At 36.3% G+C, this 23,846-nt stretch overlaps 1 protein-coding gene across 5 annotated transcripts; it reads right to left on the bottom strand.

The window, feature by feature from the left end:
• Positions 1-1,315: 1,315 nt before the first annotated feature.
• Positions 1,316-23,279, bottom strand: LOC103503361 (isopentenyl phosphate kinase). 5 transcript variants are annotated; one of them, XR_007823780.1, is made up of 13 exons: positions 22,832-23,279; positions 22,470-22,700; positions 22,008-22,105; positions 18,688-18,730; positions 17,246-17,307; positions 17,072-17,128; positions 5,951-5,986; positions 5,793-5,870; positions 5,232-5,298; positions 5,094-5,156; positions 1,933-2,036; positions 1,689-1,881; positions 1,316-1,591 (listed from the first exon to the last, which is right to left on the bottom strand). XR_007823780.1 is itself a non-coding variant. In XM_051090420.1 (13 exons), the coding sequence occupies exons 1-12, from the start codon at positions 22,869-22,871 to the stop codon at positions 1,798-1,800; spliced, it is 963 nt and encodes a 320-aa protein (XP_050946377.1). In that variant the 5' UTR covers positions 22,872-23,279; the 3' UTR covers positions 1,316-1,591; positions 1,752-1,797. The 5 variants fall into 5 exon arrangements, 2 of the variants coding, with proteins under 2 accessions (XP_050946377.1, XP_008465754.1); XR_540790.3 differs by having other exon boundaries at positions 1,689-1,859; positions 22,832-23,274; XM_051090420.1 differs by having other exon boundaries at positions 1,752-1,881.
• Positions 23,280-23,846: the final 567 nt, after the last annotated feature.

Raw genomic sequence — 23,846 nt, 5'->3', positions numbered from 1 at the left:
GGTGTACCAAGTTGATTTTGAAATACATAGTGAAAGTATGGAACGTGCAAGATACGTGCGAGATGTGTGCGAGATACGTGCGAGATAAAAAAAAAATACGTGCGAGATAAAAAAAACCTTCATTCCTTCTATTCTTATTGCTTACTCCTCCTCTATTTGATCTAACTACATCCTCATCATCTAGTTCAATTCATTTTTTACTACCCATTGAACTTTCTAAGAACCTAAAACCAAACTTTGACTAAACTAATTTACGGCAAATAAGTCCAATTCCAAAAACCAGACAATTACGGATGAAAATAGCACCAAATACCCCAATCAAACATTTACTTACAGCAGATAAATTGAAAATCGGTTAGACATGAAACTCACCCAAATAAGAGAAAACGCTCGAAGTTGATTGAATGGTTCGAAGAGGAGCGACGAAATGCACTGGACAACGACCGACGAAGGGCAAGCGATGATGGACGGAGTAGGTTCAGGTGTTCTACGCGAAAGAAAAGAGAAGGGAAAGGGAACTATACGTGAAAGAGAAGGAATCGATCGTGGAGAGAAGGGAAAGCAAACGTGGAAGAGGGAAAGGAAAAGAAGGGCATTTTTGTCCATTCACACCCAAATTGTCCTAAAAGTCTTTATTTTGAAAACTTGTCCCAAAATCATTTAAACCTCTTTTTCTAACCCATTTTTGGCAATTTCCCATAATACACTTATGGGCCGGTCATTTGATAATTCAACTAACTTCATCAATCTTATGGGTTTTATTTCAAACTTTGATTCTAGGACAGTTCAATAAATGATGAACATTCCATGCAATTGGAACAACTCACTGCCGTTTTCCTTTATTGGCTTGGATGGGTTGGGAGGAAGATCTAATAATTTTCCAAAGTCTAATTATCAATTCTCTAATTTTGGCTTCAAATCACTCGAAACTTTGATAACAGTACATCACAGTACCGAAGGTTTTAGCCCTGAAGGTGTTTTAGTAATTTTCAGTGTTAAACTAAAAACCAAAAAACAAAACTAAAGAATTTTGTAGCCTCGGTTCATTCGGCTGGTTGGCATTTTAGCGATTCCGTCTGGGCCTTTGTTCGAATCTTGTAATTCGTATGGGGTACGAGGTTTTGTTGAACAAAATAAAATAAAAAATAAAAAAAGCAAAGCAAAATAAATACACACAAACCACCACAACAAAGTCCTATTACAATGTTTGATGTACTACCAACCAACATTTCATCAAAATAATAATAATAATAATAACTATTATTATAATCATAAGAAATAAAATACTAACAAACTACAGAAATTGAGACCATCCTTGAGGCTCAGTCTAAATAGCAATATGCATTCATAATAACTTATGATGTCCATTGAATTGCTTTGGCAGTGTCAAAGTACGTTGCACTTAGTACAACATGGCTTACTTCAGTTCTGTTTCCGAGGAAAAATAAGTGTACAAAATTTAAAAAGCAACAGGCAAATACTAGTTAGCATCAAAGTAAGACGATTCTGGTTGAGTCTAATTTCACAAACTGGCACTAGTAAATTCCAATCATCGCTTTCCAACAGTCATAAAGCTGGATACTTGGATCAACTGCAATGTCAATGATTCATGGACATAATGAGGTTCCACACTACAACTTGATAATTATAACCTTATGATTTTGAGTTTTCGAGTTTGGTTATCTCACGTTGTAATATTCCGCAGTAATTGAGGGAGTTGATCATAAATTAAGATATTTCACTGAAAGCACCTGATTGAGGTCTTATCCGGAAAACCGAATGGCTGTCCCAAGCCAGTCATCTGGAATCTTGCCTCGAATTTCCCCGTTTAGAGCTCTCAAGGAGTGGACAGTGGCTGCCTGCAGCAAGCAGCACATAATACTAAATAACATTGGATGGAATTTGTCCAATGACAAAACACAAAAGATCTACCTTTACAATGTAGACTTCAATGCCAAGCTTTGCAATCATTGCTGCTTCTGATATCTTAGTCACCATTCCCCCAGTTGTATCATGGGCGGCTACACTTATCTCAACTGGCAATCACAAATAAAAATAGAAAATAACTGTCATCTATTTCCACTTCCAAATGTTATTTCTTCTGGTTAAACTGAACTAGCTCATTGATGCCAATTATAGAAACTTCTTGTAAAGAACATTAGGAATTGATTCTTTTTTTTAACAACATAAGAAATTTTTCATAGAAAAAATGAAAATAGTAATGCTCAATGAGATACAAGTTGATAAAGGAGAAAAATACATGAGAAGAATGCCTTGAAGAAACAAACTATACTGTTAGACCTCCAATAATATTTCATTACAGAAGGAAAAATAAAAAGAAGTTACATGTGTGAAGTTACACGTGTGTGTGGGTTATATTGTAATAAATTGTATATGTTAGTTGTTAAAGTCTGTTAGTACAGGAGGTCGGTGGGGATCTGTATAAATAGGAAGCTGTTAGGCAGGAAAAGGTAGTTATGTTTTGGAAAGGATTTTAGTTGGCTTGTTACTTCTTGAGAGAGAGAAGAACAAGAGTGTCCTAGCCATTGATAGATCCCAAACTTGCTCTTACATAGGACAATATAAGAGCACCAACGACACTGCAAAGTAGCCAAGAGAGACTAGAACTTCAAAAACTATCTGAGACTTCGGCAAAGGCTCAAAACTTCGTGAGACAAAAAAGATACTCAAACTGAAATGACTTTCCACAAAGGGTAAAACATGCAACACAAAGGTTTTAGAGCTTTGACCGTGAATGAAGCTTGAAATTGAACCCAAAACAATCCCACTTGCTTGGTGTTCTATCAAAAAGTAAAAACACCTCTAGAAATAAAGCCATCAAAACAGAAACTTCTAAGCAGATCAAATCGGTGAGTAAGATTAGAGATGCCCAAAAGGCGGGGCAGGGACAGAGAAAGCTTCCCAACAATAAATAGAAGTAGAGTTTCTATTTATAGTACTTGTACCCCAATGTAACAATGTAAATTTCTCATATGTTTGGGTTACATCAATTTGGAATTGGAGTCGTCCGAAGTAAAACTTGCGTGGTTACAAAATAGGAAAGAACTTTTTTAAAAGGAAACAAAAGTTTTTCATTGAAGAAATGATAAGAGACCAATGCCAAATAATACATTAACTTTCAAGAGATAAGAGAAATTGAGAAAAACTAAGACAAAACGACTGAGATACAATGAAAAGAAAACACCAAAAACAAAACATTTAAAACCTAACAAACCTGCGCCACAAAAGAAACTGAAAGCCATAGAGAGGGAAAGAAAACTGTAGGCTGAAAGAAACAAGGAAAGAGAGCGCAAATGGAGGGGAGAGAGGAGACTTACAGAAACCCAAAGCCATAGAACACATAAACTTCAAAACCAAAGCCGACTGAAGACCATCAAGCAGTTAAAGTCCTAGACCAAACCACCTAGCTAGACTTTAACTGAAGGAGAACCAGATGGAATTAATTTCATCTACAAACCATATTTTTCTATTGAAGCAGAGAATCTGTTCAACATTTTCACCATTCTGGAAGAACGCATCAAAATCATGTGCAAAGTAGACCCGTGAATTCTTCTTAACAAAATCTACTTGTGCCTAAGAGTCCATGATATCCTCATTACTTAAACTAACTGCTGAATCTCCATAAAATTGTAAATAGAAAGATATTTTTTTGTTTCTGGAGGGCAATATTATTACTATAAGTAGAAAACCTACCTCTCGTTATTGTTGGTTGGTGGAAGAAATCTAGTTACATGATGAGTAGAGAAAATAAAATGCAGTAGCTAAGAGTAGAGCTAAAGCAAAATTTCAAGCCTCAAACAACAGAATTAACGAAAACATATAGGTTTAAAGGATACTTGGAAAGTGAAGGTTCTCTCAAAAGACACTTCCATGTACTGATATTCATAGCTCATGATCCAACTTTACATGCTGGCTCCCAAAGGAGCTATTTTAGTGCTTCTAATCTTGCTCGTTTGTAATGTTTAATGTGCTTAAATGTTATATTTGTAGGATCTCGAGCAATTAATGCACTCAAGAGTCTTATGGCCCGAGCATTCGGGCTTCGAGGGATGAGAAAAGGACAAAAATGCCGAAGGCACAACATTGAGAAGCAGCACAACACCATGCCATGTGCACCACTATCCACATAAGGCATCAGGCAACAGCGTTAAACACCATAGAATTCCAATGCGCATGCCTGTGGGTCAGTGTCACAGAGCTGCAGCAACTTAGACATAGCAATAGCATCATCATATTGTCCGATTTTCTATATATATTCTTCTTCTTATTTTAGGGTTTTTCAAGCTAGGAACCACGGAGGAAATGAAAAGAACCTCTTTTCTTCTTCTTCTTCTTTTATCTTCTATCTTGTAGTCTTTTTAATCTATAATTGTTCATTTTTGGGTTGTAATATAAATTCGATGTTACCCAACCTCATCTTGCATGCCAGCGAGGTTAGTTTTCTAGTTTTAGGAGTAGGAAATCCAATGTACATTTGTGAGGAGTGAACATCAATCATTAATACATCGTGATTTCTTGCATATTTGAGCTTGTGGTTTATTATTTATTTATTTTCTTTTTGAAAAGTAAACATATCTCTTTATTAATAAATATATAGATAATGAGACAAGCTCATGGTACAGTTGAGTTATATTTCATGTAATTATAAGGTCTGCATTAAGTGTTCGTTTTGAATTTTAATATGTGATTACTTTTATATGATTTTCTTTTCTATAGATGGTTTTTCTCCTATACTAGGGATCTAGTATTTTCTTTTAGACTAAAAGAAAAACTATAGCTTTATCCACTTCTAAAAACCTAATATACACCCGAAAATGCTATATACAACTCAAGTGAATGGAAAAGTTCATGACATTTCTTTATCGAACTGACATTGAATACAAGACTCAGTAAGCAATATTGAGGTCAAATGCAACCCTGTGTCCCCGTGTCTTTAGGAAAGTCATTCTGGTACATGTGGACGTTGCCTCCTGTTTTTTGTACTAATTTTCTGTTTTGTTCAAAACATTCCTTACCCTAAAGAAGTTGGTTGTCTCGCAACTATGGAATGAAGTAAAAAACAATCTTCAGACCTTCTGTGTTACCATTGTGCAGAACAGGTTGTATAACAGACCAACGACCATCTTCACCCACAGCTGCAATGTTGAAGAATCGGTTAGTTCTTAAACTTCTGCAATTTAAGATTGCGGCAATATCTTTTATTATCTTACCAATCTCTCTTAAAAGGACTGCATTAGGTTCTGTTGGAGGACGATCATATACACCTAAAACATCCGTCTTCGATCTAAGTTAAGTGGAACACTTACTAAAGGATACCTACACGTAAGATAAGAAAGATAGAATAATCCCTAAAGGTAGAGCACCACCCACCACACCCACTAGTTAGGATTGAGAGAGTTCTATCCCTATCAAATTATGTAAAACTATGATATTCTTTACTCTAGAAAGCAGGCCTTAAAATTAGTAGATAAACACCTCAAGAAAAAACAAACGAGAATACCATCTTCCCAAAGTATGATTGACAATAACATCTATTGAAATAATTGAATGTTTGCTACAACAACACAACTTCAAACTGCATAAATAATCTTCACTGTAAAGTTAACTTAATTTTTTCATGCACTACCAGCAAAATTGACAAAGAAGCGCCATGAAACCAAGTTAAATCTAATGTAAACCATCTACAAACAGAATTCAGATTAGTTAACTAGTGTTTTGTAGTTATATCCAATATGTACAGAGTTATATCATTTAGGAAGTCATAAGGATACAAGGAACACAACATAGTCAGGCTTCAGTTGCCCTGCAAGATGTCGTATAATTACATCTCCACTTAATATGGTGCACCCCTAACAAACAAGTGGAAAAGTCAGTCAAGCAAACTGATAGTTAACCAAATGTAGAAATTATGAAAGAAAAGAGCGCACACCAGGGAATTGTCAAAGACGGCATCTCCATGCAGAACCTAAGCAAAAGTTTATAGTTGTGACGTTATTATCCAGGTTAACATGAAAACTTATGCTATGATGGTAGTGGCCCAACAAACCAGAGACGAACTAAAACAATAGGGCCCAAAAGCACAATAAACTTGTAGAGTGAAGATAAATATTTTTAATTATTCAGGGTGAAAAACCACAATATGCCTTTCTTTACGGCATGAAATATTGTACTCTTTAAGCTTCCATTTCTTGGCAGCTGAAAAGAGAAGGAATCTAATCACGGAATTAAAAAATGACCAAGGAGTGGCAACCCGATCCTTTCAAGAAATTGAATGCCTCATTCTGGATTTCTTGGATTGTCTGCACAAGAAAATTACAGGGATTAGTTATATCCCTCTAATTTTTGATTGACCGTGCGTATCTTCAAGTCAGAATGTTGCACTTATCATGCATTATTCAGAAACTGAAATATTTTCAGCAGTAAAATCCATTGGGAAGAGTAAAGCTCAGGGCCAGGTGGCTTCACAGCTGAATTCCAGATATTGGCACTTGGTGAAAGGAAGCTTCAAAGCTCTGTTTGCTCAATTTTATGACAATGGAAGACTTAATTCTTGTGTTCATCAGAATTTCATCAGTTTGATTCGAAAGAAAGAAGACATGGTGCTTGTGACCGACCAACCGTCCAACCTTAACCTATAAGATAGTGGCTAAGGTCTTAGCGAAAGGGTTGAAGAAGTTATGAACAATATTATTGGCCCTTCTCAGAATGTCTTCATAGAGGGGAGACAAATCCTAGCCCCAGTGTTAACTGCAAAAGAAGTGGTCCAAGATTATAGTGCCAAGAAGAAAAAAAGATAGATCTTAAAGATTGATCTTGAAAAAGCATTTGATCGAGTAGACAGGGGTTTCTTAGAGAAGGTATTGCACTGCAAAAAGTTTGGTCCTCACTGGATTTCATGGATTGTGGGTTGCATGAAAAATCCATAATCCTCCCTATTTTGCGAACTTTTGCTTCAAGGGAAATTAGACGAGGGGATCCACTTTCCCCCTTCCTATTTCTTCTAGTCAGTGAGGTTCTGTTGATTAGATAAATTATGGTCTGTTTGAAGGTTTTGTAGTGGGAAGAGAAAAGGATACATTTGCATAGCCTTTAATTTGCTGACGGTATCTTATTTCTTTGCAAGCATGATGAGGGTTTCCTTTTAAAGCTGAAGGACACTATTGCTTTATTTGAATGGTGCTCAGGGCAGAAAGTGAACTTGGAAAAATCAGCATTATATGGAGTTAATGTGAACATGGAGAAGCTGCTGTATATGGCTGGTAAGCTGAATTGTAAAGCAGAAAAGTTTCCTTTTATATACCTAGCCTACCTTTGGGTGGCTATCTGAGGCAAGAAGCCTTTTGGCAACCGGTGATTGACAAAGTCTACAAGAAGCCAATAAATGGAAGAGATTTAACTTGTCTAGAGGGGGCAGAGCAACATTATGCAACTCTGTTTTACCCAATTCCCCACTTATTACATGTCTCTTTATGCAATGCCGGATAAGGTGGTATCCTCCCAAGAGAGACTACTGAGAAATTTTCTTTGGGAAGGGCACTCTGGTAGTAAAATTAATCACCTTTTGAAGTGGGATCGGGTTACCCACTCACGGCTGGATGGAGGCCTCAGGTTGGGAGGTCTCAAAGGCAAAAATATGGCTCTCCTCGCCAAATGGGGTTGGAAGTTTCAAAGGAGGAAGATTCTTTGTGGAGAGAAGTTATTAGAAGCATTCATGAGCACGTACTTTTTCATTGGTACACAGCTGGATAATCAAAAAATAGCTTGAGAAGTCCATTGATTAGCATCTCTAGAAACTGGAGACAAGTGGAAGATTTGGCTCCTTTCAAACTTGGGAATGGCTTAATAATTGCATTTTGGAATAATCTGTGGGTTGATGACAATCCCCTTAGAATCTGCTACCCAAGACATTTCAAGATTGCGCTATTACCAAATGGGTCTATAACAGCACAACGGGACCATTCAATTTCTTCATCGTCTATAACCTTCCATCACTTGCTTAAAGATGAGGAAATTTTGGATTTCTAAGATTTACTGGAAACGACTTCAGTTAGAACAGTCATAGAAAACTATGATAGAAGAATTTGGTCCTTGGAGCCTTCTGGTAATTTTTCAGTTAAGTCTCTAGCTACTCATTTATCTCCATCTTCACTACTGAATAGTAGTATCCACATAGTTCTATGGAAGACAAAAAGTAAAAGGAGAGTTAATATTCTCATATGAATAATGATTTTTGTGCTGCAAAATTGCTCCTTGGTGATGCAAAGGAAACTCCCAAATAGCTGTCTTTTGCCAACCATTTGTCTCTTGGGCAAAACTGATGGTGAAGATCCACAGCACTTGTTTTTTACCTGCACCTACTCAGTCAAATTGTTGGAGAAAACTCTTTCAATTTTCCATGTGGCTTGGGTTTGTGGAGATGATTCCAGCCTCAATGTACAGCAGCTGTTATTGGGCCATTTTTTGAAAAAGAAACCGAGGCTCTTATGGGAGAACATGGTTAAAGCCTTGCTTGCAGATTTGTGGTTTGAGAGGAACCAAAAAACCTTTCATGATAAAAATGGGTTGGCTAGACCAATTTGAACAGCTCATAACCCTACAGCTTGGTACACTCTCAGCAAGGAATTTGAAGACTACAGCATTCAGGAGCTTTGTTTAAATTGGAGGGCCTTTATTTTTCCAGATAGCTAGTTTCTGATTTTTCCAGCATCTTTTTTGTCGATTTATGCTTGTAGGTCTTTTGTCTTTTGTTTTTGCACAGCTTATGTAGGTTCCAGCCCCTTGTTCTTCTTTTGATGTATGTTTTTTCGAGGCTTTTTGATTTTTGTATAGACTGGTATTGGTGCTTTGGATTGTTGGTGGGTGGATATGATGGGGGCATAAGACGGTATCAACCAAGTTGAGATGCTCGAGTGCACCTCCTGATCCCTAGATTTTCTTTGGTTTGGTGCTCTTTGTATAACTCTTTTGAGTATTAACCTCATTTTATATTGGCTGGTTTCCTTTTCCATAAAAGATATTATACTCTGTAGTCTATTGGAGAATGCCAGCCTAGACCTTATAGTGGGTTAGGCCAGCCCATCTATTTAGATGCAAAATGTATGCCTCTTTCCTTTTGACCAAGCCTTTTGTAATTACTCCCCTATAAGCTAATTCTTCCATTTTCTTACAATCATATTGTGTTATAATTTTTTTTTTCTTGAAAAAGAAACGAGTCTCACTATTATTAATATTGAAAAATAGAGAAACAAAGCTCAATGTACGTGATGGTTATACAAAGAATATTGTGTTATAAATTAAGATAGCAATAGTTGATTTCAATATGTAGATGGATCTTTTCTTCCTTCTCCAAGGGAAAATTCCTCTGTTGATGGTGTTTTTTTGAAACGGAGATGAGCCTCTTTCTTAATAATTAATGAGATAAATGCTCAAGTCTACCTACATACTACCTATCTTTGTTCTCTATCCCTAGGAATGTGGCAGCTTCTTAGGATAAAATCCTGAGGAACTTCTTTTGGGAAAGCTTTGTTGGTGGTAAGATCAACCATCTTCTACAATGGAGTTTGGTTTCCCTTCCATTGAAAGATGGGGGCCTCGGCCCAGGGGCATTAAAATTCACAATTCAGCTTTGCTTGCTAATAAGTGGGGATGGAGATATTCAAAGGAGGAAACATCCGTTTGGAGGAAAATTATTCGTAGCATCCACGGCAAAGAGGTTTTCGATTGGTTTACTTTGAGAAAGTCTGGAAATAGCCGAAGGAGTCCTTGAGTTAGTATCTCTAGAGTGTGAAGGTCGGTGGAACCCCTAGCTCTTTTCAAACTCGAAAGTGGCAGCAGAATCGGTTTTTGGACAGACATTAGGGTTGGCTCCTCTTCACTTAAGGACCTTTTTTCACTGCTTTACAGAATTGCCTAATTACCCCATGGCTCAATTGCTGATCATTGGGATTTTGATACCCTATCTTAGTCCCTCTCCTTTAGAAGAAGCCTTGAAAGAAGAGGAAATTGCAGAATTCAGCTCCTTACTCTCCTTTCGTCTGAAAAAGTGAAAGTTTTGAAGGACTACAAAGTTTGGTCAATTGGCTGGCCAGCATGGTAGTTTCACTGTCAAATCTCTCTCAGGCCACCTTATTTCTAACCCTCCAAATGGATAAAAGGCTATTCAAAGCCCTATGAAAGTCAAACTGCTGATGGAAATTTGGATCATGCTTTTTAGGTCCCTTAATTGTGCAGATATTCTCCAAAAGAAGTCCCCCAACATGTGCCTCCAGCCTTCGGTTTGCCCTCTTTGTTTGAAGGCCAACGAGTCGTTGCTCCACCTCTTTCTACTCTGTCCCTTTACTTCCTTTTGGTGGAACAGTCTCTTCTCCATCATTGATATTGCTTGTCTTCAATGCTTCCCTTAGCTCCTCGGTGTTTCAACTTTTGGAGGATCCGTCTCTACCACGGCTTATATGGTTAAATATATTAAAAGCTCTTCTTGCAGAATTGTGATTTGAACGTAATCAAAGGATTTTCCATGATAAGCAAAGACCAAGATCAGAAATTTTCGCTACACAAAACGCAACGCAGCAGCTTGGTGCTCTCTAAACAAGGAGTTTATGAATTACCCACTCAAGATCTTTGTCTCAACTGGGCAGTCTTTCTCTCTCAACCAGTTCCCTAGGCCCAATTTTTGTTTTTGGTGACTTTGTCTACATTTTTACAGCTTCGCTTTTCCCCTCTTCGGCAGGCTTTCCTTGGAGTGTAGCTTACATTTTCATTTTGGTTTTGTTTACACGGTAGCTGTTTTATTTTAGGCTCAGTCTTTGTACTGTTTTGCTTCTATTCTCTTCTTTTTTTTTCTCTCTGTATTAAGGTGGACTCTGTTTTCATTGTATTTGGCTTAAATTTTATTCTTGCTTTAATTAGGATATGGTGTTTTGGTGCTAAGAGGTGTCAACCTAGTTGAGATGTCCGGATGCATCTTCTAATCCCCCTTGCTTATTGCTCTCTAGGCTTATTTATTACGCTCATTGTTTAACTCTCATGTATTTTGGGCTTTATTATTAATAAAGAAGTTTGGCTCTGTTTCAAAAAAAATTGAGACAAATGCTCAAAATACAACAGAATTATACTAAGAGCAAAAGCACTAAGGAAGATAGGTTTGAATCTTTTTAGTAGAATAAGAGGATAAAAGAAGAAAAGATAAGCCTAAAGAAGGCATAGTAAGAAGACAAAAGGTAAAGGAAGCGGAAAATAAGATATAGGAAGAGGTTAAAGAAGAAGAGAAAGGAAGGAAAGCCTATCCTACTACGCCCTACTTTTGAAAGTGAAGGAAAAGGAAAGCAGGGATCTTTTTCTTGTCTTCCTTTTATGGAGCGGACTGCTCCTACGCCTTCTAAATCCTATGGTGGCTTCGAAGCCCTAGGCTTTTTTCTTAAAGGTCCTAAGATCAAGGGTCACAAAGAACCTCAAATATCCTCTTATTCCTTGAATCTGAACTTCTTCTAGCTTCCTTTAGTCTTCTCTTTCTTCCTTTCTTTCCTTCCACTAGGCTTTCTCTTTCTTTATTCCACTCACTTTCTGTTGAATCTCTTTCATCCAATTGGGCACGAGGAAGATCGTTCGAAAGATCAGAACGCTCCTTTTCCATATCATTAATTCGAAAATCAGAAGGAAGTAACTAAATAAAGGATTCCCCATTATCAGATAGAATCTGCATTGAAAGAGAAAGATTCCTTAACACATTAATGCCAATTCAAGGAAAAGATCGAGGCGTAAACAAGTCCAACAAGGAAAGCCTAGGTTCCCAAAAAATCGACTGTTGAGGAGAGGGGAACAACTAGGGTGCACACGGGCTCAGTTGCGCTACTCTCTCTCTTTCATGATTTGTGTCGCATAAATAGGCATCTACCTCAGTTGTGCAACCTAAAACTGAAACAATGGATATACCCGAGGAACAAAAATATGAATACAACCTAAAAACGATAGCAAAAGAAAAATGAGCTATTCAAAGCAACAGAAATTCAAAACATTAGAAATGAGCTAGATACAATGTAAAACTTAATTTCTCTCATGAACAACGCCCACTTTAATCTGAAAATTTGCACACCAAATGCTTCAAGATGAAAGGAGAGAGAGAACATTAGAAAGAAGCAATCAGCCACTTCGAAACTATCTTGGCAATACAATTCTTTGCCCATAATTCTTTACTCTCCATTGGTAAGCATGAAATCAAAGACAAAACATGCAAAAAAACAACTTTCAATCTATCGACAACAATCGATGAGACTTTGCTTCCTTGCACTCGTGAAGATAATTCTTGGATAGACAATAATTGTTTCAAAATCTTGGGAGGACTGCAATCAGCGATTGAAGTATCAAACTAGGATAATTCCACAATAAAAAACAATTGACTTTAAATGAGTTGGGATTTCACAAGACTGTGAATGAGAGTGAGTAATAGTGGGCAACTTTTCAACTTTCAGTTCTTCCTCGCATTGAAACAGAGCATTAAGATCAGTCTCTAAAAGCTCAAAATGTGTCTCTCAAGCTCAGCTTACTCCGCTTACTTCTCAAAATGCACCGCTTTCTCACTACTTACATTAAAAAGAGAGTTAAATGTAGACTCTCCCTTCTTTTTAGAGGGAATGCTTGGGGTATTGCATGGTGTACCTCTAAAAAGTTTCGCCTTCGAGTTGGGCAAAGGAAAAACAAAGTGCTTGAACTATGGAGAATGATGAGGTTGTGAATCTGACCCAGTATGCTGGAACTTGTACTTGGGTACAACTAACTTTCAATAAGTCGGGGCTCAACTATGGAATCAACTTGGCCTTGTAAAATCTCCTTTTTGTATTTTGCTCTCTTTCTTCTTACAAAGTGCTTAAGGAACGGTCTGAAGAGATGCGGGAAAAATCTTGCTTTTGGAAGTATTTTAAACCTTGCTCTTGATCTAGATTTGGCCGAAGAAGAAAGAGAAGAGGAAGAAACCGAAATTGAGGAAGAGGAGATGCTTAGAGGATTTTCGAAAGAAAAATTGGTGGTCACTAGAACAGCAACAGGTTCGATGGGAGGAAGCTCAGTTGAATCCTTCTTTTTCCTCCTTAACTTGTATTTTGGCTTCTGATACATTTAAAAAGTTCAAAGTTTCTATGGAAGTATCTACTAAACCCCCAAAATAAGGTCCGAGGACCTCAAATGTTTGATTACTCCAATAATCTAGAGGTAAGTTCTTGATGGAAATCCAACCACCATAACCTCTTGCATACAAAGGTCCGCTATGTACTATCTTATCCCATTTCTCAAACTTTAAATAAAAAGCGCCAAACTCCTACCGTTTCCCAGGTTGCTCTATAATATCATCTTATGTCCCTTAATCAAAATCAATTAAAGCATTCTCTACAAATAACGGATTGATGAAGATCTCTATTTGAAAGTACAATTGTAGCGTTTCTTTGATCTCTGCCCAACTTTATTTGAAAGTATAAGATCATCTTATGTTCCTTGCTTTGTTTCTTCAAGTTTGAAACAGGAAAATTTCTTTTTGTCTTAACTTTTTCAGCATAGCTATCTAGCTTCTCTTCTTGTGATCAGATATAACCTATTAAGTGATTCTTTTCTGCCTTGTTTTGATCTGAATACCAATTCGCATAGTTGTGCTATGATTTGAAGCTTTTTAGCATTTTAAAAAACATTTTCCAACTTTGTTTTGCCTCACCCAAGAGAATATGTATGAATGATCTTCTTCCTGTTTGGGGCCAAAAGTTGCACCTTAAAATCCATCCTTTCTCTAATCTGAATTTTGAAACTTGTGTTATGTCATTGTCGATTCTTTCTTTCTTATAGAAATAATGCATTTCAGATTGTTGACAAAGCTTCTTGATAGCCTCTTGGAACCAACAAAGTTGGGAACTTGATAATGGCAAGATCTTCTTTGCTTCCATATCTTCAACTTGGAATAAACCATTCTCATACCATATATAGTAGGGAGCTCCCAAAATTCTACAGCTTCCGACCTCCATTTCTAGCTTGCTCCCCGGAAAAATGAAGACTAAGGGTGTCAAAAGGAGAAGAGGGCAGGGAGAGGCAAAAAGGAGAGAGAAGAGAGATAGAAGAGAGAGGGGAGAGAACTTACCTTTCTAACAAGAACAAAATATTAGGATAGGCTTTTCCTCCATTTTTGGTAATAAGGTTATCATCAAGGAAGCCCCAAATTAATTATTCGATATTACTAAACATCTTATGAATTTTTCATGCTTGCATCAATCACCTAATCTGAGTCCAGTTTGATTTCAATATTTCATGTTCCTGCAGCTTTCTAGGGAGTTGAAGTAGACTCTTTAGAAAAGATTCAATTATAACAATTTCAGGTGATTGTGTCCCCACCATGAGCCTTACACTTCACAGAAGGAGAGAGAGGGAAAAAAGAAAAGAACCCTTGCGTTCGAAGGTCTAAGCCCTCCTTCCCGTTCAAATGTGCCACAACGCTCTAACCACACAACTCCACAAAAGACTTGACACCTCTTGGGTATTTTTCACCCTAAGAAAGCTTCAAGAACCTAACCATTTGTCGATCTTAGCAAAGAACTACTCATCCAAATATATTTAGATTGGAGGACCACCATTGGGAAATAAAAGATCAATGGAGGAACAGATGGTCAAAGTTCTCATAGTCACATGCACCATGTTGAGGGCAGAAAAGCCCAATATTCTACATTTCCTTCAAACCAAATCGTAGAGTATTTACATTTTAGTGAGCTAGAAACAACAAAAACACCTATTTTCTTAGCGTAAACACATCTCATCAACCTCAATATTGATCCCAAAACACGTTGTTGTATTTGAATTTACGAAAAGACTCGAGGCAGGAAGAAAAATCTCAACTACTGGCCACCAATTATGAAGAAAGTCGTCTTGGCTTGGGAAGAAAATAATAGTATTGTGGGCATATTGAAAAGAGAGACCACTTTCGTTTCTTCCAACCTGGAAACCTTTGAGAATCTTCATTAGACACCCAAGTTTCTTTTAAAAAAGGAAGCAATCCTCTTCATTAAGATAATGAAATGAGACAATACAAAGTGAATGAGGATACAAAGAAGAGAAAAGAACGGATCAGCAAATGCACCTAGAAATCTCAGCTAGGTTAGACACTCAAGTTGAATCAACTAATTGGAGAAATCCCCAATGAAAATAAAGAGTAGAGACGAAAGGGGAACTTCCATGTCAATTTTACCATGTGGCATCCCATTAATCATGATATAACGTTAGATATAAAGAGACAGCCCCAGATTCACCTTCTCTACCTTTGGCCAAAGCCTTTTTGCTCAAGAATAGAATCATGATATCTCCAATCCACCATGTCAAGACCTTCTTGTAATTGCTATTTGTAATTGAGCTTTATGATAAAACCCTCCTTTGTGCTTGCCAATCATTCACCAACAGAGTCTGAAGGTATCTTGATTGCATCCAAGATCTATCTCCCCTCAATAAAAGCAGACCGGGCCTCATGAGTTATCAGAGGCAACACTTATGCTTCAGCCAACACTTTTGGCTAATTGGAACTCTTCTGCTGAAATATCCATGGCTATGTGGTTTTGCTTAGGGATTTGTTGTTCGTACCTCTCCTTTCAGTGTCTGAAGGCATTACCAACATTGAAGAACCGAACTTAAGAATTGGAGCCCATGAAAAATCAGCCTTTCATTGTGTTAAAAAGCTTTTTATCTATTGGTTCCATTGAATAAGAGTGATCTTGCGTTCTGGAGCTGGGCATCTTCTTCAATTGTTGACTCTCATCAAAGGCTTCTAGATGTTATCTTCTTCTAACGGTATCTTCATGACAACCTTACTTAACAGGATCTGTTTGGTAGGTTGTACATCTGTCTCCTTGAGTTCTAACGGACTCTTTGTGCAGCTAATGCAGCTTGAAGAGAGTGGTTTGGGGTTCTTTGCATGGCATAATTTTATCTTTTATTGTATGCTCCACTGCTATTTGGAGAATTGTTCATTATTTGGCTGATTAATCTCCTTTTTACTCCCTTTTGGAGTTTATATCCTGATGTAGCTTAAATGATAAAAGGAGAGAAATCTCCAATAATAAGATCAAAGTCTTTATCATGAATCAAGATTATCGATGCAAGAAGACTAAACTGCCGAGTCCTCTATTTATGGAGAATTTGAAAGCAAATTAATCCTAATCCTAAATTGAATGATGGGGTGTTTTTCATGATTTTCCTATTTTCATCTGTAATGAAAAGTTTGTTTCTTGTTATTAAAAAAGCAAAAAAAATAATTAAATAAATAAACAGTGGATACACTCCAATTTGAGAGGGAGTGTACAGTATATATATGTATATAGGTATAGAATGGGACGACGTATTCTCCCATATTTCTTTCACATTATCGTAACAAAAGTAAATCCAGGTCAGAGCCAAGTAGTCTCTGGCATTTAAGAATATAATCTGTTTCGTAGTCGTCAAATTAAAGCAAATAATTACTTGAAATGATGAGAAAAAATGGCATTTCATTTCATCAATGAAATTGTAACGTATCAAAGAAAAAATGAAAAATATTAATACGCAGAGTGAGAGAGAGAACCATAAGAAACAATGGACAATGGAAATCTACCGTCAATCTGTTAGATCTCCAATCCTTCATACATATATGAGAAATGGTTAAAAGGGAAACTCGCAGAATATGGCAAGGGAGAGCTGAGGAGAAAGGGAAAGAAACACATGAGGGCTCACTAGAGACATGGATATAAATAAGGAATGTTTTGGGTATGAAAAAGTAGGTCTGAATTTTGGGGTGAAAGCTGTGATAGGCTTTTAGGAGAAGTTGCCGGCTATTCTCGAAGGAGCTGGAGTTTTTTATTTCTTTTACTACTCCTGTCCTCTAGTTATCTTTATTACCTGTTATTTTGTATTCTTGCTTTGTCTGGGAATCTTGGATCATTTTATTAATATATTTCAGCAGAGTATTGTCTTTATTTGGTCTTTGTTGAGATCTTACTAAGTTTCAGGTTTAGAATCTAAACACAATCATATAACACCAATGCTAAAATATGAATCTTACAGGAACAAATCCAGAGTTAATGGCTTTAGAAACCCCTTGTAAATCAACTGCATCCATCTGGAAGAGAAAGAACATTCAACTATAAATTGAATGATAACCAAAGGATTATTTAAGAAAATGAAAAAAGATTGAAAAATTAAATTTCAAGAATACAGTCTAAAATGGCTCTCTAACATTTCTTTCACAAGTGGACCATCCACATGAAAATGGTGACATTCCAACCGATGGAATACCCTCTGCAAAGAAAACCCAAACAAGGTTCACAAAAATATTTGACTTAATTTCCATGTATGGCGTTGAATTCAACAAACAGATAAGGTTAGGCATTCAGTTGAACAAATAAATAACATACACACACATATACACATCCGTGTACATGCAAGTTTGTTGATCCACGTATAACAAAGCCAAAAGGCTTTTTAAATTTTATCTGATTAAATCATTGCTTCCACATTGTTAGATTTCTCCTGTTGGGTCCTACCTCACATCTACCATCCAAAAGCCCATTAGGGTTTAGTTGGAAAAGAACATCTTTAAGCAAAAAGGAAACAAAAAGAAGGAACCAGCAAAAGGATGAAAGAAATAAATGCCAACATATGTTACTGTGACGCGGAGAGAAAATAAGAGGAAGTTAATAGTGGAGTGGCTATAAGAGAGAAAAGGAAAGAAGACTATTAGCTTAAGTTTTTAAATTTAGTTGTCACTTAAATGATCTCATAGCAAAAGGTTCAACATTCCAACTCTTATAATATCATTTCTCCCCCATTGATAATACAGTTAACTTTTGGGCCTCAACCATAACCTATCAACTTATACTTTTAGGCAACGTCAATACCTACCTATTTCATATTATCGTCCATGTATGGAGTTTTGTGCTAATACCTAAGCCCACACATAGGGAGGATTGTTTGAACGAATATTAAAAGTTCGTGTCTGAATTTGATATGTTCCATTAGCTTGAACTTTTTAATCTCGGGATCAATTCTTTTTTTTTTTTTCATTTTAGCTCAGAAACATATTTCATCGATTTTTTTATATCCATGTGTCCAAACTAGCTTGTACATACTACGATTAATCTCATGTGATAACCACTTAATCCTACGACATTTAGTTGCCAAGAAAGCTCACAAAATATTACATCAAGTAACATACTTCGCTGATGTATGAAATGAGAAAAGGAAACTAATCCCCATGAGGAATCCCCACCCCGATCCTCACAAAAATTTACAAATAATGTCATGAGATGGAGAATGAAATGGGAGGTGAGGACGGGATAGGGAAGCTATCGCCATCCCACATGACCATCCTTAATTGTGGCATGAGTAATAGATTTAAAATTTTAAAGAAAAGTTAAGGAAATTTCCAAATTTCTTTATTGAGAATTCTATCTTGCATATTTATTTAAACAATGATTTCATTTTAAAATAAAAAATAGTTTCTTTTGCTTCCATAAGATTGTTTCTAAATAATAATGGTCTACAAAGATGGGTCGTTATATAAGATGCCCAAATGATATGATTATAGCATATATGAACCATGTTGTATGCAGTAAAAACCAAATGAATTAGAGATGTGAATGAATGATCAGATACAAATAGAGTCCAACTGAAAAATACCTCTCGCAAGTGCTCTAACAATTTTAAGATTGAGTGAAGTAACCTGATATATAAGAAACATAAGAAGTATCAATCCTATATAAATAAGAAGCAAAAGGATAATATTAAAAATTCAGTCTCATACCCAAAATGAAAATGATAGGTCACTCTGTTTTAATTTACAATAAATTTCATGAAGAAGATAAATGGTGTACAAACGGCCACAAAGTTAAACAAAGGGTCTCCAGTTGGTCAACAAAATAGGAGTGAGAACATGAGTAATTACAGAAGTATTTGAACAGAAGAGCCCAACAAGATACGAAAGAATATCATTCCACAATTGATTTCTCATTTTCTTCTCTTATTAATTTTTTCGGTAAGAAAATGAAAGTACTGATGCCCAAAGATACAAACTAAAAGTAGCAAACAAACTGTATAGATTGTATGTATGTGTGTATGATATTCATGCATGCATGTGTTTATCCACATGTATGCATGTGTGCATATGCATGTATATGCATATAAACAAACCAATTGCAGGAGATAAGCAACAAAACATTTAAATTTGTGAAATACTAACATCCCACAGCTTCGACAAATGACTTAAACTAAAAAACCACCAAGAGCATTGAAAGAGATAGCCAATAAAAAATGAGGTACACTGAATCAATTTTATCGTTAAAAACAAATAAGTAATAAAAAAATCTATATAAAAAAGAGAAAAGTTTTGTTGATTTCTCTTCAACCATAATTCTGATAGCAGACCTTTAATTCTCATCGGTCCAAAAAATTCTTATCAGTCCCTTCATGGCTCTAAATTCCTTCATATACAAATGAATCCTTTTGAAGCTTTCAAACAGGGAGCTCGCCAGATTTTAGCCTCGTCGGCGCTGGCACCGATTACCTCCCCTGAAACGACGATGTTTTTAAATTTGGACTCCAAGGAAAGTAGAGTGAACTCGGTTGGATTCAATGAGCCATACTTAAGAAGGAGAGAGAATAAGAACTTTAGTTTTGAAAGGAACAAGAAAGAGGAAGTTGAAGAGACGCTTTTAACGAAGAAAGAGAAAAGTCTGGCTGTGTCTTCTTTTACAGCTGGAAAGTCCCCTCAACTAGACCTCAGCCCTCTTTTTGGTGATCCTCTTTCCTCCAATCCTATGATCAAAAAGTCAATCTGAAATTATTTCAGCTGCTATTTTCCAAAAGAAATCAACAGCTATCCTTTCAACCCTTCATCTTCAGCTCCCATCTCCTCTTCTTCTCCTTTTTCCTCATCAAAGTCAGACTCTAGAGGAAATTTGAAAAGAAAGAATTTTGCTAAGATCTTCCCACGTTACCTCAAGCCATTTCCTAAGTATTTTATCCGGAAGAAAAAATCAAAGAAGATTATGGCAAAAAGTTCATTAAAAGCCCAGATTTTAGATGATCAAGTACCCATTTTGCTTGAGGAAAATACTGTCCATTCTCTTTCATCAGCTTATTCCAGCAGCTCCAAGTTGTCTGTAGAGGCTAATCCTGATTTCTTAGAAGTTAATTGCACCCAAATTCAAGCCCCAGCCCGTTCTTCAAAGTTGTTTTCTCATCATCCTCACTCTACCCAGTTTAAGTACTCTGAGTTCTCTTTGCCTAACTCCAAGGTAAAATTTCTTGAAGGACTCTCCAAGAAAAACCCCTCTCAATCAATCCAACAAGAAGGGTAAGCCTTTTTTCGACTCCCCTTTCAGTGTTAGTAGTGAGGAACTGAGCATTTGGATAGGTCAACCGAACTTGAAAGTCAGAAACATTTTGAGCCTCTAGAAAGATATCTCAATGCCCTATTTCAATGCGAGGAAGAGCAAAGATCCGCAAAGTTGCCTTCTGCTACTCGTTCTAGTCCTCGGTCTTGCAAAATACCAAATCATTTAAAATCAATAGTTGTTGATTGTGGAATTATTCTAATTTGATTCTTCAACAGTTTAATGTATTTCTCCTCAATGTTAGACCAAATTCAGTCATTCTTGGATTTTCCTTCATCTGGATGGCAAGTAAATCCTTTACGCCGATGCTGAATAGTGGAAAACTTTTTCGAGCCTCCTCTGGATTCTGAATTAATTTGGCTTAGGCAGTTTTGAGGCAGCCGGTTGCATCTTCTTGCAAGTTTTTAATTTCAATTTAGTTCTTTACGAGAGGATTTTGCATTATGTTTTGTAATTAGATTTCTTCGGATATGGTTTTGTTTAGCTTGATCTCTTCTATTTGGAATTTGTATTTTAGCTTTTGTCGTAAGTGTGGACTGAATTTTCTCTTTTCTCTTGCTCTTAGTATAATACTCTTGTACTTTGAGCTTAAGGCTCTTTTATTAATAATTTAAGAGGCTTGCCTCTGTTTCAAAAAAGAAAAATTTGAAAGACATTTTCTTCAAATTGTGTGATAATGTTATAATACCCATGGAAAGCTGAATACATGGGCAGCTTGCACCAATAGAAATGCATAAGAACACCTAAAGAAAAGGTGGTTGAGAGATTCCCTTGCCACATAACATAAAAAACCAATCAAAGAAAGAAGACAATAATTAGGAATATTCCTTCGCAAAATTCCAGATGAATTAATGTTGCCATTAAGCTTAATCAAGATGAGAAATTGATTTTCTTAGGGCATTTTGATTTCCACAATGTCGCAAATAGAAATGTATCCATAGAACCATAGGCGATGAAGACTTGCAACCCACTTGATTGGATTAACTTTTTCTTTATTTTCCACTTTTTTCTCCTTCTTGTTGCACAACCTCTCCCCAGCAGCAGGAAAACATCTGACTAGCAATAAATTGTCGTTCATCCTGAGTAGGACTAAATCTCCCCAGTGTACAAAGACACAGAAAATCATTTCAAAATAGAATTTCAAGACACTAGAGGACATCATTCAACTAAAATTAGACTTTACACCAAAATCCAAAATAGACTAGCCTTTGTTTTGTTTTTGTAAAACCAAATTTAACATTATCTTTCACCAACAGACCACTTTTCAAGTTGTCCGTCCTTTCTTTCTTTCCTTCTTCCATCCCAAGGTGACCATGAGGAGGCTCAAGACCAAGATTTAAAATGGGGGAGTATATGGAAACAACATGCAGTTGGAACAAAATAACAACAAAAACTGTACATAATTTCATCAACATGATATATTCTTTTAGCCCACAAAAGTGATGTATGAACTGGTACAGTTTCAAGTACTCAAATGCCGTAGTGAATACATGCAGTACCTTGTTGGGACAGCACCACTATACAAAATGAGCATGTATGGTTGCCAAAACAATAAGAAGAAAGTAGAAAGCTCAATTAAGAAATGCACAATAAGTGTCAACTAACGGATATACGTGTGGCAACAAATCCAGCTTTGACTAAGGATCTATCAAGTCCTCCTTTATGAACCCCCGATTTACTTGCTTGAAAATGCCCAAAAGAACCTGAAGCAACCATATAAAATCATGACCTCATCGTTGTGTTTGTAGCAAAACTAAACAGTTATCATCTTCATAGCTTCATGCTTTTACATATTGATCCTTAACCTTCAGTTCTCATCCTTACAAGCTAGTTCCATAAAAAATCTATTGCATGAATTTACTAGAACATTATTGTCCATTTTTACCTGAAACTTTCGATTTTCAGCTTCAACACATTGGGCATTGAAAGAGAGATTTAATAGTTGATTTGTACATTGATAGAGCATAATTCATGCAAGTGTAGACTGATAGTAGACCAGCCGGAAGGGGTGAAATCGATATGCACTTTTTCTAAAATAAGTACCTGGGGAATTGCCAAAGAACTTACCAGCTCCATGAACAACTATAAAGGGGCTTGCAAGGCCAACTTCATGTTCTCTGAAATCATCGGCAGTACGTTCAATGCCGGATTTTTCAGGCTGCTTGCTCCAATCCATTCCAATAGTACTTTCAGAAGAAGACCCACTAACCATAGTTTTCCTCAAATGTGAGGAAACCGTAGCCAAATTTTCTTCGTGTATCGTCTCCAATTCATTCTTGCAAGTAATAGCCGCACCCCCTGGATTACGATGAAAAGAAATAATTAATGCGATGCAGATTACTGGAAGCGCAGACCTAGAACTACAATGCTAATAGGAAAAGATTAAAAGGCAAAATGAGCAAAAGAAATTGAAAATCGATGTACAGTACCGAGTTTTACGATGCAGCGGAGTGGTTTAGTTAGATCCATAACGTTGATACAGTTGTGGGAGACTGCCTGGGATTGGTTCCCCTCCTTAATTGTGCTTGAAGAAGAAAGTATGTAATGAGGGAATCAAAATTGGAAGCAATGTCGACTTCTTCTCCCATAATTTCGCGGGCTCTTTCGGGTTTTTCATTTTTTCCTTTTTTTTTTATCAACGATGGCATGTGAGGGCCAAATGAAAAATGGTTCTAACTAACTTTATGATGCTTTGTGTCACTTAGCATGCAAATATATCCACTTCTTCCCAATTTCTGTTTTCGTGTTCGCAATTCCCGAAGGCCGATCGATACTCCATGTACCATCCTTATTCTACGTTTTACGATAATCAATAAATATTATTTCAATCAACATTTTTTGGTGCACGATGCGGGGCTACAACTCTATCACTGCTTCTTACATTTTTTTTGTATCAAATACAATTATACATTTAGTCCTTTCGAAACATTCATAAATTTATACAACACAGTGATGGGTAAATAAGTATGGTTTAATCTTTCAGGAAATTAGTAAAACATTTATCTTTTTCTTTTTTTAATCTTCAATGACATTTTCTTTCTAAATCTCTATTAATTCCTTAAGTATTCAAGGAGTACCATTTGTACAGAATGGGGGTCCCTCTATCATCATAGAAATTAATAGAAAGAGATATTTGAATCCTTACCAACTTGATCTTGTTCCCCAGGTATCGTCTTAACATTTTTCAGTCCAATAGAAGTTTTAAAAAAATTAAAACTATTAAAAAATATATAAGAAACTAATGAAATTAAAAGTTTTTATACAGTGATTAAGAACTACATTTAGTTTTTTTTAATGATGATTAAACTAAAAAAACATTGATCAAAATAATATTTGACATATTTTTATTTCAAAATTTACATGTATCCAAAATATAAATGTATTGTAACTAATTTATTTAATTATTTACATATTAGAATCTATTATGAGAGTGTGACATATTGA

This window comes from Cucumis melo, chromosome 9 (assembly GCF_025177605.1).
Source record: "Cucumis melo cultivar AY chromosome 9, USDA_Cmelo_AY_1.0, whole genome shotgun sequence".
Lineage (NCBI taxonomy): Eukaryota > Viridiplantae > Streptophyta > Magnoliopsida > Cucurbitales > Cucurbitaceae > Cucumis > Cucumis melo.
Note: the sequence above shows the minus strand (reverse complement) of the source record. Positions and strands in the feature narration are given on the sequence as shown.